This window comes from Malaclemys terrapin, chromosome 7 (assembly GCF_027887155.1).
Source record: "Malaclemys terrapin pileata isolate rMalTer1 chromosome 7, rMalTer1.hap1, whole genome shotgun sequence".
Lineage (NCBI taxonomy): Eukaryota > Metazoa > Chordata > Testudines > Emydidae > Malaclemys > Malaclemys terrapin.
The window spans coordinates 40,174,110-40,187,708 of NC_071511.1; the positions used below are offsets into that span (position 1 = coordinate 40,174,110).

Sequence of the window (13,599 nt, forward strand, 5' to 3'; positions counted from 1 at the left end):
TTCAAAACTTTGTTAACATTGGAAAAGTTACAGAGTGGCAAAAGGAAAAATGAAACACTGCAACATTGCCACTCTAACTCTTCCAAAATTAGAGAAGTTACAGAATAAAAAAGGAGAAAAAGGAAGAGAAAAAAAGTGGTGGGTGTCTAGGGGACCTTAAACCTCATTCATTCCATGCAATCATGATTGAAAATAGAGAGAAAAAATCTAAAATTCCCACATTTTGGTAATTTTTGGCTTTTAGAAAAACTGAATCCAAATGAAATTTTCACTGAGTTTCATTTTGTAATATTTTGAATGAAAAGCCCTGAATACATTTTTTTTTCATTCTAAATTTTTCTTGGGAAAAAGGGAGTTTTTGTGTACTTTGTTTATATTTTTTAAACTTTCTCTACTTAAATATAAGAGGTTCCGTTCAATTTAGTTCTCAAAAAAATATTTTTTAAATCTACAAAGATGTTTACAAGGAGGTGGATTGGATTAAGCAGCTATCAGCAACAAGTTTTTGCTTCTTCTATTAAAACAAAAGTACACACACACTTACAGTAGTAAATGAATTATATAGGTAATATATGGCCCAAGAAATAATCACAATGTAGTAAATATTTAGCCAAAAGGACAGGACAGCAGCTGCTAACCCCACGCCTGCAGGAAAACAAAACAAAACAAAACAAAGTGAATATTAGAGATTTTTCTACTATTCTTAGCAATGTTTTTAACAACATCAGCACTAATATAAATGGTGACAGTTGGAAGGGGAAACATCATATACAGAACAATTACATCGTATTGATTTATTGATAATGCATCCAGTTGAAACTCTAGACGTAACATTATAACAAGTGGACACTAATTTTAGGTGATTCATGTTTTGGGTACCCAAATTGAGATACCTGATCCCTGATTTTGTGACATGATAAACCCTTGCAGCTTCTATTGACTTCCACTGGAGTTGTGGTGCTTAGCACTTCTGAAAATAACAAAAACAAGCATCTCCTAGATGTCTCTAGTTGGCACCCCAAAATGAGTGGGTACTTTTGAAAACTGAGGCCTAGTTTTATGTGCAGTACTATGTTTCAATACATATGAAAAGCTCCCAACCCACATACCCACACTCTAATCATGTTGCTTCCTCAAGTAAGTCACCACACCTCAACCCTGGTCCCTCAGAAAATGCCTGTGGACATAGAATAATTATCCCCCAGCAGCCAGCAAACTCAGGCTGTGTTGGACCAAAGGCAGGGAGCAGAGTTGTGGGCTATCCACTGAGAATGCCCCACCCTCAGCTTCCCACGGGACCCCCTCGAGGGACTGTATGGTATTCAAGCTGATCTCAGAGGTACATGGGACCCAAACCATAAAAGACTTTGTCAACCAAAGTCAGTACTTTGAATTGTGCTTGGAGAAGATCTGGTGTACACTGTAGAGCACAGATGTAATGTGTTATCTGTGGGAAACACCATTATGTAAGCTGTAACCTGCATTGCCTGAATTTTCCAAGATGCTTTCCAGGTGTAGTTCTATTGCAGTAATCCAGACAAGAGGGGGACAAGGTGGAAGTAAGTATGGTATGGTCTGCATTCAACGGGGAAAGTCACATACACAGATGGCAATGCAGAAAAGCTAAAATGTGTACTGTAGTGTGGAGCAGAACTAACTTTTGAATACATATTTGAAACTTATTTCATTTCAGGTTTCACTACTAACCCAAAGTCCTAGCTCTGGGTGCTGTGGTTTCATTTACAACCAAAACAAAACTCACGGTTTCTCATTGTTGGCATCTCAAACCAGGAAAAACTAAGAAGTTTTGGACAAAGTTTTGCTCTGAGGTTCAAACAAAGTTATTCTATTGGGACCTCTAGGCATTATTGTAATACAAATAATAATATTAATAAAAAACAGGGGCTGAAAACCCATATGAACCAGGATAAAAGGAGATTGTCTGACACTGCTATGAACTGAAACCATTATATGTTATACCTCCTCAACATAGAACTATTCAAAACAATCTTTACTATTCTATATTCTATCAGAAATATAAATTTATAAGACTAAGTAAAACATTTATTCTGAGATTTTCAGAACTACTCAAGAAATGTGGATGCCCGACTTCTATTAATTTTAATGGAATCTGAGTGTCTAAATCCTTTAGATGACTTTGAAAGTTTCAGCCCCAGTTCAAAAAATCAGATGTTTCTTTAAAAAAAATGAGCAAAGTAAAAATGAAGGAACATTATCTGCTCTGTAAGTGCATTGAACAGTTTCTGTGACCTAGAAGTATCAGAACAGTAGATGTTAATACAAATCTCATATTGTACCTTTAAACATTGGAGCAAGCTTCCAGACTCCGAGGCCTCCTATAGATGTGAACTGACCAAGGGAACATTCCAAAAGAAATAGTGGAACTCCAGCAAAAATTAAAGTAAGGAAATATGGAATCAGGAATGCTCCTAAAAGGAATACAGCAAGTGGTCCATTACAGGGAAAAATTATCTTAAATCTACATTTTTATGAAGAGTCCAATACTTCCATACCTATTATACAACAGATTTTTTTCATGGTATCATTTTTATTTTGATTATTCAAAATAGCTAACATGCATGAATGACTTTCTGAACAACTATTAGCCCTAAGAAGTAGAAAGTCAAGGAGAAAAGAACTTCACCTAATATAATTTGGAATGCTTGCTTTTAAAATAGTTCAGGTGGCACAAAGAGGAAGGAAAGTAGCTGGATCTGGCTGGATGAGAATTACCCTGCCATAGGGAAGCTCACAGCTGGTGTAGTCAGCCCTCACGCCATCGCCCCACAAATTCATCCCAGGTGTAGTGGGTGAGGAGTGGCACTGCAATGTGCTCCAGCTAAGGCTAATTAAAGTTGCCAGCCCCCAGGCTGCTCTAACGTCCACAGGCCCCACAGCAGTGAAATCCACCCTGAGAATCAAAGAGCTATAACCAATTCTTTGATGGCACCCTCCCTGCCACACCAAGCAAACAATTAATTTTCTTATTTTTATAGGTGGAAAAAAGATTAGGAGCAACTTACACTTTAATGTTAAAATAAACATGTTGTGGGGAGGTCTAGTCTAAATATATACTGCAGGCTACAAGCATAAAATAAAATGTGTACCTCCGCCGTTCTTGCCACAAAGGTATGGAAATCGCCACACATTCCCCAAGCCAATGGCATAACCCACACATGACATAAGAAAGTCAAATCTTCCTTTCCAGGTGTCTCGGTCTGGAATATCTGTTTTCTTCTTCTGTACTTTCACTACCAAGGTTTTAGGCTTGTCATTGGTGATTGAAGCATCACTAAGTTCAGTGGAGATTTGTCCATCTGCAACTTTTGTTCCATTCGTTGCCATGTCTCTGGGTTTAGCTGGAGAGGCTCTGGCAGGTGGACGAGAAATTTCAGCACCAGTCCACGTGGACAGCAGCTTTGCGGCTCTTAATTACCCAACTAGGGAGCTAAGAGTTTGGTAAAATAAAACAATGCTGTAATGGTTTGTGATCGAATCAAAAATCCCAGAATCAGATTCTCTATTAATCTGTAAGACATAAGATCAAAACAGAATTCAGAAGTGCTTCTACTGTTTCCTCTTGTTTGAGGCCTGATCCAAAGCCTGTTGATATCAATGAGACAATGTCCATTGATTTAATAGCCTTTGAATTGAGGCCTTTCCTTATAAAAGCTTCTTTTGCTGTATGTTTTATCTAAGGGCTTGATCCTGCCTTATGGGAGGTTCGGTGTTGACTCAATGATAGCAGGATCAGAGATAAAATAGTGAGAGAGCAAACATGAAACTACATAGTCAGCTTCAGATCTCATGCTTCTATAAACATGCATTAAACAATTCCAAATAGCACAGCATAACATTTATCAGAACGTGATGGTCTATATTGACTTTATCTTATGCTCCAAGAAAAGCAACAGAGTGGTGGCAACAGTCATGAAAATTAAACAAAGGCTCTTCACACATCCCAAGTAATGCCCATGCTTTAATAAAGATTAGGAATATTTTTTCCGACTAGAATTTGGAGCAGTTTTGCCTGCAGAAAATAGGAGTTTAAAATTAATTTACAGGTTGGTCAGGGACCCAGCATTTCCACATTCCAGTGCATAATTTTGCTCCAAGGCATGATGTGTCAATAATGAAATCTCTGCTTTAAGAGTTTAAAAGAGGAATGTTTTCATTGTTCAAATTTTAATAAATCATTGACAGTCTACATTTACATGTTAAAGATTTATTCCCATGATAATTGCAGGTTCTCTTTATTTGCAGGGAGCCATCATGACTATCACAGTGTTATTTTCTACAGATAATTGCTGTCCTCTTATTATTAAGACGGTGCATATATAACAGCACCTTTCATCCAGGAGACTCCCAAAGGAATTTGCAAATAGTAGGTTATATTGAACCACAAGGCTCAACCCTTAAAGGATGAAGTAAAGTAAGTCACACACTTATATATTCTTACAATTAACAGCTAGCATACAGAGCACAGATTATTCACTCTACCTTGTAATTTAAGGTAACAGGCTATAATGATCACACCATCCTTGCCCTGTATTTTCTGGTATGGGTTACACCCTTGGGCCATTTAAACAGCATTTGCTAGTACTGAATCAATCATTCTGCACAGCTTTACCATGTCCATGTTACTCTTTTGTGGCCTGAGTACACACAGGAGAAGCAGCAGAAAATAGGCATGACTGTACTATAAATAACTTGTGACATCTCCTGCAAAGTGCTACGCATCTGCAATTCCTATTGACTTCAATGGCTTAATTTCAATTCAACCAACATCTTTAAGGATATGAGCTCTTGAATACTGAACATCCATACGTCATTTGCAAGGGGCAAATGATTTTAATAACGAGGGAGCTGAGCATGCATTCAGTTAGTTAACAATAATTAAAACTGAACTTTGGAATGAAAACAACAAGATTCACTGTAAAGTTATTTGGATGCTGCCTATAGAAATCATACATGTTGTTCCTGTGTTAGCAGTATGCGTGATAAAAAGCCCAGGAAGAACAAGTTACTCACACTTTTCTGAAATAAAAACAAACAAGACAGAGTTTATTGGCTTTACTCTGCAGGTTGTATTTATAATCAACAGAAATTGTAACTGACAGTTTAAAAGACTCTCAGTTATAAACAGTCCTCTGAAACTTTTCAAATATCACTGTACTTTCTATTCCTCTTTGATCCACAGGTCACATCCGTGAATAGAAAGATTTCATTTGGATAAATCACTTGGAGTTGTGCTGGAAAGAACACATCCATCAATCACAAATACATTTTTATAACATTATGTTCTTTTCTCTCCATTTTGCTGCTAGACTCAAATTGAGAATTACCAACAATTTATATCACTCTCTGATTAAGTCCTCCTCCTTTTGAGCTGCAATTCAGAGCACATCTCCTCTGATCATACATCTCTGGTCATATTTTAAATTACCATATTCTGTATTATGGTGCATGTCTGTTGGATCTTTCTGCAGGATTAGTTTCAAGCACTAAAAATATACTAAATATCCCATTTCATATTTAATACTTGATGGATAGGATTTGTTAAATACAAGTCAGCCAGGTTCATAAAGCATGTCCTTGAGACATGTGTGTCTTGCTCAAGATGTTTGATTCTTCTCTCCATCATATTCCATGCTTATGTACAGTTGTTTTGACTGCAGAGATCGGTGATGACATGTATCTCCAGCTTTCTCCACATATCAGATATTTCTTCCATGCTTTCCAGTTCATCAACCATTAGATTAAAATTAAAAGATAAATGCATTTACTTTGATTTTCTGGCTTGGAGACTTTCCTTTTGGTAAGGGCATCTGGTACTGTATCCATATTATTTGTAAAGGCTCCCATCTGTGTCTGCATGCTGCCAACTTTGGAGCGGGAGTGTGGGCCTTGGGAAAAATCAGTCTCCCCTTGCCATTTGGTCATGTTGGTGTTTGTTTGCGAGCACAGCAAACTTTGTGTTATCTCTGATTTTTAAGGGGGGGGGAGAACATCGTTTTGCCAACATCTGGACCAAAAATTGCAGATGTAGGTATCAGAATGCTGCTCCAGCTGGCTGTAAGCACTGGGTAACCAAGGATTAATCTTACAATACTGCAAGAGCACCAGTGAGATTGGCTAAAGATGAGCAGCTGTGATCATTCCCAGCATCTCCAATGTAGCAGACATTTCATTTACCATTTTGTACCATTGTAACACACAATAGCACATTTCTTTTCTAACAGCCTCTCTTTCTTTGCCACAGGCTCAGATCAAGGACAGTTGCTGCAAAGTGGCTTCTAAATCTCCATCTGCAGTTTTTGTGCTAGGATTTTTTGGACAGGCAAAATCCCCCATTCCCTAAATTTATATGCAAAGTTTGGATACCTAAACAACTAGCTCGCTGATTTGTATCTGTAAACAAAGCTTGCATGGGAAAATGTGGGATTTCTGTGCATGCAAAGACACATGTACTCAAGAATGAGCGTGTTTGTGTGTCAGTGTCAGATTCACATATGAGGTTGAGGTCATTTTGAAAATTTGGCCTTCCCCATCAGGGACACACTATGAAACTCATGGGTCTCACCACAGGCAACTCTGCTATTATGTAGTAACAACTGTACAATTTGCTAACCCAACCTACTGATGAAAGTACAGAACTGCAAATGTTACTTTGCTGATTTGCTGAACAGCAATGGATATTACAGGAAAATTAACTGGTATTGAGTGTTCTACTGCCTATTCAGATCTTTTTTATGTTGAAATATGTGGCATTTTCCATTGGAACTTCAACTGAAGCTGTGCTTTCTTGTCATTAACACATACTACGTGCTCAAGAAAGAGGGGGCTGAATCTAATGAAAGGTGAGGAAAAGGCAAAGTAGAATAGATACTCCTGCTGGGAGTATGGCTGAGATCTATGTCACTGACTCACCGCCATATCTTGCACCCCTGTTGGAAATGTCATCATGGTAGCCAAGGACTGTCTGAGCAAAAAGCAGAGAGAGACTAAACTATTTTCTCACCCCTACAGGTGGTGGGCCGTACAGGTCAGAATTACAATACATTGCACTATCTTTGGGCATTGTACTGTACCCATTTGTGCCTTTCTAAGCTTTCTTGGGACAAGCACTAAGCTCTTTAAAGCACTATGTATACATAATAATTGTCTGGTATGCCGAAAGGACAGGAGACACTTGATATGGATTTTAATCATGCCACAACTTTATTATATAGTTGTCTGGGTCTACCCAGCAGATAAGTGTTCAGTGCAGGCAAATCCATGTTTATTCAAATCATTACCCGCACCAGCCCCCCTTCATTTTCCATCCAGGTTACCCTCAGCCAACCAATAGCTTGGACCTTACCACCCACCCACCTCGTAGAATGGTTAAGGTGAGATATAAGAATGGGGTACGATTGGCTCCCTGCCGTACCAATCATAGGTGTCCCCAACCCACCTCCCCTGTTCTGTTCCTTTACTCAGCACCTCTTTTTAAGTCCTTTACCAGGCTACTTATCTGGTCACTGGATGCCTTCCCTATGGAGTACCTGCACTGGACATCCACCTCACACTTACAAAATAAGTTGCGACATATAGTCTACCACCTTTTCTTCTTACCAGAAAAGGTCCTCCCTGACACCAGCTCTGGGGAAGGTGAAAAAACGTCATTCCACCAAAGCCAATCTGGTGGTGTGGGAAAAATTCTTTCCCAGTCCCCCTAAAAAGGAGTGACTAGCACAAAGCCCACAGCAGGTCCTAACCCAATCTGATATTCGCCACCTCTAGGGGAGGGACGGTGGGTGCTGCCTTTCCTGCGGTATGGAAAAAGGGGCTTCCAATGCCCAGGACTTGCACCTTTAGAGCCTTCCGACCTCACATTCCTGTTCACCTTTTGCAGCAATTTCTGATCTCATTTCCCTTTCCCTCCCCCTCACTATAAAGCACTGCTGCCTTCCCTCTGCAAGCCCAGACAATGTTCCCCCCACTTTAAGTGCGGTGCGGTCATTTCTTCCGTTACAAATTCACACAACTTTATCATTGTGGGATGACTGCTTGGCTTCCTCAGATTCATTCTTTAAGTTTTCCATGCACATTGCTTTTTTGGGTTTTATTATCCACTTATAGAAAGAATAAAACTGCCTGTGCCAGTCAACAGAAAAAAATCAGAAGAGACATGTTGGGCTTATCAACCTGGACATTTATTTTAAAACTTTCACTTTAAAATAGAAATATCTATGCTGTGACACAATGGTCCAAATTCCCCTTCAATAGCTCAACTGAAGTCAGGGGAGTGATTAATTTGGCCCAGTATTCCCTGATTCTGGCAAAAAAGTATTGTTGGGGGCTAGTTAAATACACACGAATGGTAAAATATTCACCCTACTCCTTTATTTAGGGTTTAAGGTTGAGATTTCCCCAGGAGCCTTTATGGAGACAGGTGTCCAAATCTGTGTCCATCTCCCTTAGGCTGAAATTTTCAAAGGAACTCAAGTGAGTTGGAAAGTCTGTCTCAGGACAATGCGATGGTTTTCTGAATATGGGTGTGGTGCTTATGATAATAAGGAATCAAAGCTCCAGCTACAGTCAACCACAGGGTGGGAAGATGCTAAGCAACCTTAAACTGAGCAAGCTTGGGAACCCAGTTTGACCAATGCACTTCAATCCTGACCTATTAAAAAAAAAAAAAGGATGTGGGAAAGAAAATGGAAAGAACCATCTAGCAGCAAGCCTCTGCTCTTCCAGTATTCCCATGCCCCACTCTGAACTGCTACAGTTCCATGTCACACTGAGGGTGGACACTCCTGGGTGGCCCCCTAGATTCCTGTCTCACTGCCCTCATTGCATAGCAGAACCTCACTGGTTCGGATGCCAGGGAGTCTTCATGATGGCCGAGATGGGCATGATTTGCCCCTTCGTGCCCCCTCAAACAGTTCTTTGGATGCCATTTGAACAATCTGCATTGTGACCACATTCCTGAAGCACGGCTATTAGCTTAGCACAAACTGCAGCCAAGGTAATGTAAATAAATCAGGGAGTGGAGGGACAGGAAAGAGGTAGAGCACTATATTGCCCCTTAATTAACAAAAGGATTAAATCCCCTTCTCCAAAGCTGCTAAGAGATGTATTTCAAGGGTGCAAGAACTGGCCTCATACAACTCAAGCACACAGTGATATCAGCAACGTCTGTTACAAATGGTACCAAAAATCAAGAAGGTAGGATATGGAACCAATATGCTCTAGGAATTATTTTGGGGAAGATCTGTAGCCTGTGTTATAAAAGAATCAGATTAGATTATCACAATGGTTCCTTTTGACTTTGGAATCTATTAAACTGAACCATACACACAAGCATATGAAAAACCAAAGCTTCCTTTTAATGAATGAGCCCCCTATGTCAAGGAATCCATTAGCTTCACCCCATACTGTCCAGTGTCCCTCACTGGAGTGTAACAGCTCCCAGGTCCTGGCTCAAGGCTATGTTCTAACTCTATGAAATTCTAAACACCATTGCCTTACACATGCACACACACTGTTGGCCTGATCTAACTTTCATTGCCTCTTTCCATTGACTTGAGTGGTAGCAGAATTAAGCCTATTGTGAAAGCTGTTGTTAGAATTCTATTTGTATTGGTGAACTATGTTCAAAGGATATTGACTCTACATACACCACAAGTTTTTAGCTGTAAAACAAACTATGTGTAAGCAACATACCAAAGTAGACTTGGTGCATGAAACTGGGATTGCTGAATCTATTTGAAATGGTCACCTCCCATATCATGATATCCATGAGCAAGCTCCTCTTAGGGCCAAAATATCATAGTTGTCATTTACTGCCTGCATAAGTGACCTCTTTACTATGCAATACACATATGCAAAATACGATGCTATACTGCATGTACTATTTTACCACACACATTCATTTGGGACAGATTTTGAAAGGTACTTAGGTGCCTAAAGATGAAGATAGGGACCTAGTGGGATTTTCAGAAGTCCTCAACTCCTATCAATAGCACTTCTGAAAATCATCCTAGGTTCCTATCTGCATGTTAAGCACCTAGATACCTTTGAATATCTGGCCCTTTGTGGAACTCCTGGTAACGGATGTGATAATATTCATTTTAAAACATTTTGTAATGTAAATACTTTAGACCAAATTTTCAAGTGTAAATGCATTGGATGACTCTGAAAAAACAACAAAAATGCACATGTACACTATATGCTCACCTGTAATTGTAAATGCTTTTTAAGTACACTGTAACTACATCTTCTTACAGATTACTGGGTAACTGCATATTGGACTAAATGTCCATGTTGTCTGTGTATGAGCAATATTTAATCACCCAAAATAAAATAATATCCACTGTTGTATACCATATGTTTTTGAATATGATTTCTGTAGGAGCTATGTAAAGACAAGCAAATGATCGTAAAATGTGTTTGGAATATCTGCTAAACATTTCCATGCATATTAGTCCAGACCCTTTGCTAGTATAAATAGATGTCACTTCTTTGGATAGAGTTGTGCCTATTTACACGAACAGAAGATTTGGCCTCCTGTATTGTTTGATGGGCTACATGATTTACATTTCCTATTACAAATCTTGGAACTTGTCACAGACACCAGTAGTGAAGGAAATGCAGTTGGATGTGCAAGTCTCAGTAGGCAGGTACTCAGATTTGTAATGCTCTGAATGGCCATTCTTTTTAACAGAATTCTTTTGGGGGGCAAAATTCAAACCCTAGACTGGTCTTGCTAAATGGACATTTAAAAAAAAATTAGCCTATTGTGTACTAAAGTTACTCCCCTTGCAACCTGCCATCCAGTTTAGAGAGGCATAAATGTGCATTCTGTTATCATATCTGACACTAACCACCTATGTAATCACTTATTTTAGGCAGATGCAGATGTGCACTCTTCAAAAGCTAAATAATAATAAAGCATAGACAGGCCGTTCACTTATTTAAAACCTAATGGCTATCTCAAATCTAAGGCTCCAACATGGTAAGGAGCTCCCCTACACGTGGACCCTGCAGATATGCAGAGTCCCACTGAATTCAATGTGGAAATCCTTTGGGCCAAAACCGAAGATGGACATTGGCGATGAGGTTTTGCAGGTCTTGTGGTTAATGTAAAACTCCCTGCAGGTTATTCTGTGGGACAGCCACACTTTTCTTGCCCACAATTGTCCTACCTCTGACCTTTCAAGCTACCTCTACTATGGGTTTCAAAACAAGTTAGCTTCAATTTCCTTCCATTTACTTGATTGGGTTTGCCACAGCTCTTGTGAGCTCTCAGCTGGGGATCTGATGCTGGCATTAAGGATTGGTTTTGTCACAGTAATGCTGGGTTTCACAAAGCCATTTTATGAAATAAACAAAATAGGGGGAAAAAACAGTAAGCAGCAGTACTGAAAATGATGATTTCTGTGTGCTGACACCAGAGAGAAAATCAGGGTATAACAGAGCCCTCCTGGCTCCTGCCCCCGCTGGGCTGAGAAGGTCACACAGAGACCTTGGTGCAGTGCTCACCTGGTGTTTTAATTTACAGGTTATGTTCCCACCCCCTTTCCACCATACATATAGTCCCCTTCTTACAGTCCACCGGCAGGAGAGAGGGGGCAAGCGCGCTCTCTCTGCTTCCCCTCACTGCCCTTCCTCTACTGCCACTTCCCTCTTTCCAGCTTCTCCCTTGGCTTCCTTCCCCTGGGGCTTTTATCCAGCCCCAGCCCGATAAGGCAGCAGCTGTTCCAGCTTCCCCAGTCAGGGCCAGGTGATCTACCCAGCTCCAATTCCCCTCCCTTAATTGGAGCTAGACTGACAGAGGGGTGGCTAAGCAGTTTTCTGCTTAGCACCCTGTCACACAGGGGCCGCATTTTGCTTTGAGCAACAAAATGATGAACCAAAAAAAGGAAGGAATATTTCTTTTTCCTGTTTTTGGTTCAGATTTTTCAGCCATCTTCTCTCAAGCAGCAGTACAATAATTACACATAAGGAAAACCTCCCTTTCCATTAGAAAACTCTAAGCTGGAACTATGCAAGACTTCCTGATATTTGTTTTGGCCAGCGAGTAAAACAGAAAGTTGATGCACTGAAAGTTAAAGCTGTAGCCATATCAATGTTGAGACCCTATGGGTGGCCAAGTGACTGGGGTAGTGAAGAGGTGGCTTAGATCAAATTGATTTAAAATGTTTAAAAGAAAGATATATGCAGTTTGGAGCTTCACAATATCCCCAAATCTTGCCCTCTATCTTCCCAAGCTGCAGGAGAGTCATCTCAGACTAGTCTGCCTCTCTAGTGCTCCCAGCAGAAGGGAACAGCGGGTTACCATCTCATGCTTTGAGCATATACTTACAAGGTTCCTATTTGTACTTCCCCCTCTTATCACCCCGTAACAGACATTGCCTAAAACCTACCCTACTTAGCATCTATAAAATGAGCATATAGTCATGGTTGACCATTAGAGGAGATCTAATCTACCTGGAACCTTTTTCCGTATGTGTGTGGGGGGAGGGGGGCAATTGTCCCCAAATTGAGATGTTTGCTGAGTAAATCTTTTAAGAACCAGATTCTGTTCCTCTTACTCACGCTGAGTGGTGGCTTACTTCATAAACAGCCCTATCAATTCTGAAAGGACTATTTGCAGAGTAAGGTGCTACTCAACATGAAATATAATATCAGAATCAGCCCCTAAATTCTCTAGTAACATTATTGGAAAACACTTTATGTCAGATTTATAAAAGGATTTGGAACTCCAACGATGCAGGTAGGTGCCAGGGGGGATTTATAAAAGTACGTTAAGTGAGTTGGGTGCTTAACTCTTTCATTGGGAGTTGGCCACATAACACCCTTATGTACTTTTGTAAATCCTACCTGGCACCTAAATATCTTTGTAAATCTGGCTCGCTACCCTTTCTTCCCTGTTTCCCCTTTTGGTGCTTAATGCTCAGATTGAGATAAAGTAATTGCCATAATTCAGGAAGATTTTGCTTTGGAGAAAAGGACTAGCTATGGAAAGCACTCATCTGGACTATCATTTATTAATTACATCCAAAGTGATCTGATGTTTAATACACCTGATTATTTGGATAAGTTACCATTGTATTACAAATGGTTGAATCCATATTATCAGTATAGTATTAGTTGTGTGTATTACACTAGCACCTAGAGGCCTGAGCCAAAATCAGGGACCCACTGTGTCAGGCACCATATGGACAGAGAGGATTCCTGCTCCAGACGGGTTACAGTCTAAGCAGAAACAACAAGGAGTCCGGTGGCACCTTAAAGACTAACAGATTTATTTGGGCATAAGCTTTCGTGGGTAAAAAAACCTCACTTCTTCCATGCATCTGAAGAAGTGAGGTTTTTTACCCACGAAAGCTTAGGCCCAAATAAATCTGTTAGTCTTTAAGGTGCCACCGGACTCCTTGTTGTTTTTGTGGATACAGACTAACACGGCTACCCCCTGATACTTGAGGCTAAGCAGACAAGATAGACAAAGGGAGGGAGGGTCTTCCCACATCCACTAAGGGCTTGTCTACACTGGCACTTTACAATGCTGCAACTTTCTTGTTCAGGGGT

The 13,599-nt window shown here is 40.1% G+C and overlaps 1 protein-coding gene across 6 annotated transcripts in view; it reads right to left on the reverse strand.

The window, feature by feature from the left end:
• SLC6A1 (solute carrier family 6 member 1) overlaps positions 1-13,599 on the reverse strand; it is a 134,134-nt gene that overhangs the window by 35,363 nt on the left and 85,172 nt on the right. For 4 of the 6 annotated variants that reach the window (XM_054036118.1, XM_054036117.1, XM_054036116.1 and 1 more), the window contains exons 2-4: positions 3,129-3,549; positions 2,319-2,450; positions 545-645 (exon numbers count right to left, since the gene is read on the reverse strand). In XM_054036118.1, coding sequence (XP_053892093.1) covers positions 545-645; positions 2,319-2,450; positions 3,129-3,366 — 471 coding nt within the window. In that variant the 5' untranslated portion in view covers positions 3,367-3,549. The remainder of the gene's footprint in view (positions 1-544; positions 646-2,318; positions 2,451-3,128; positions 3,550-13,599) is intronic. The other 2 variants (XM_054036119.1, XM_054036120.1) reach the window with 1 other exon arrangement.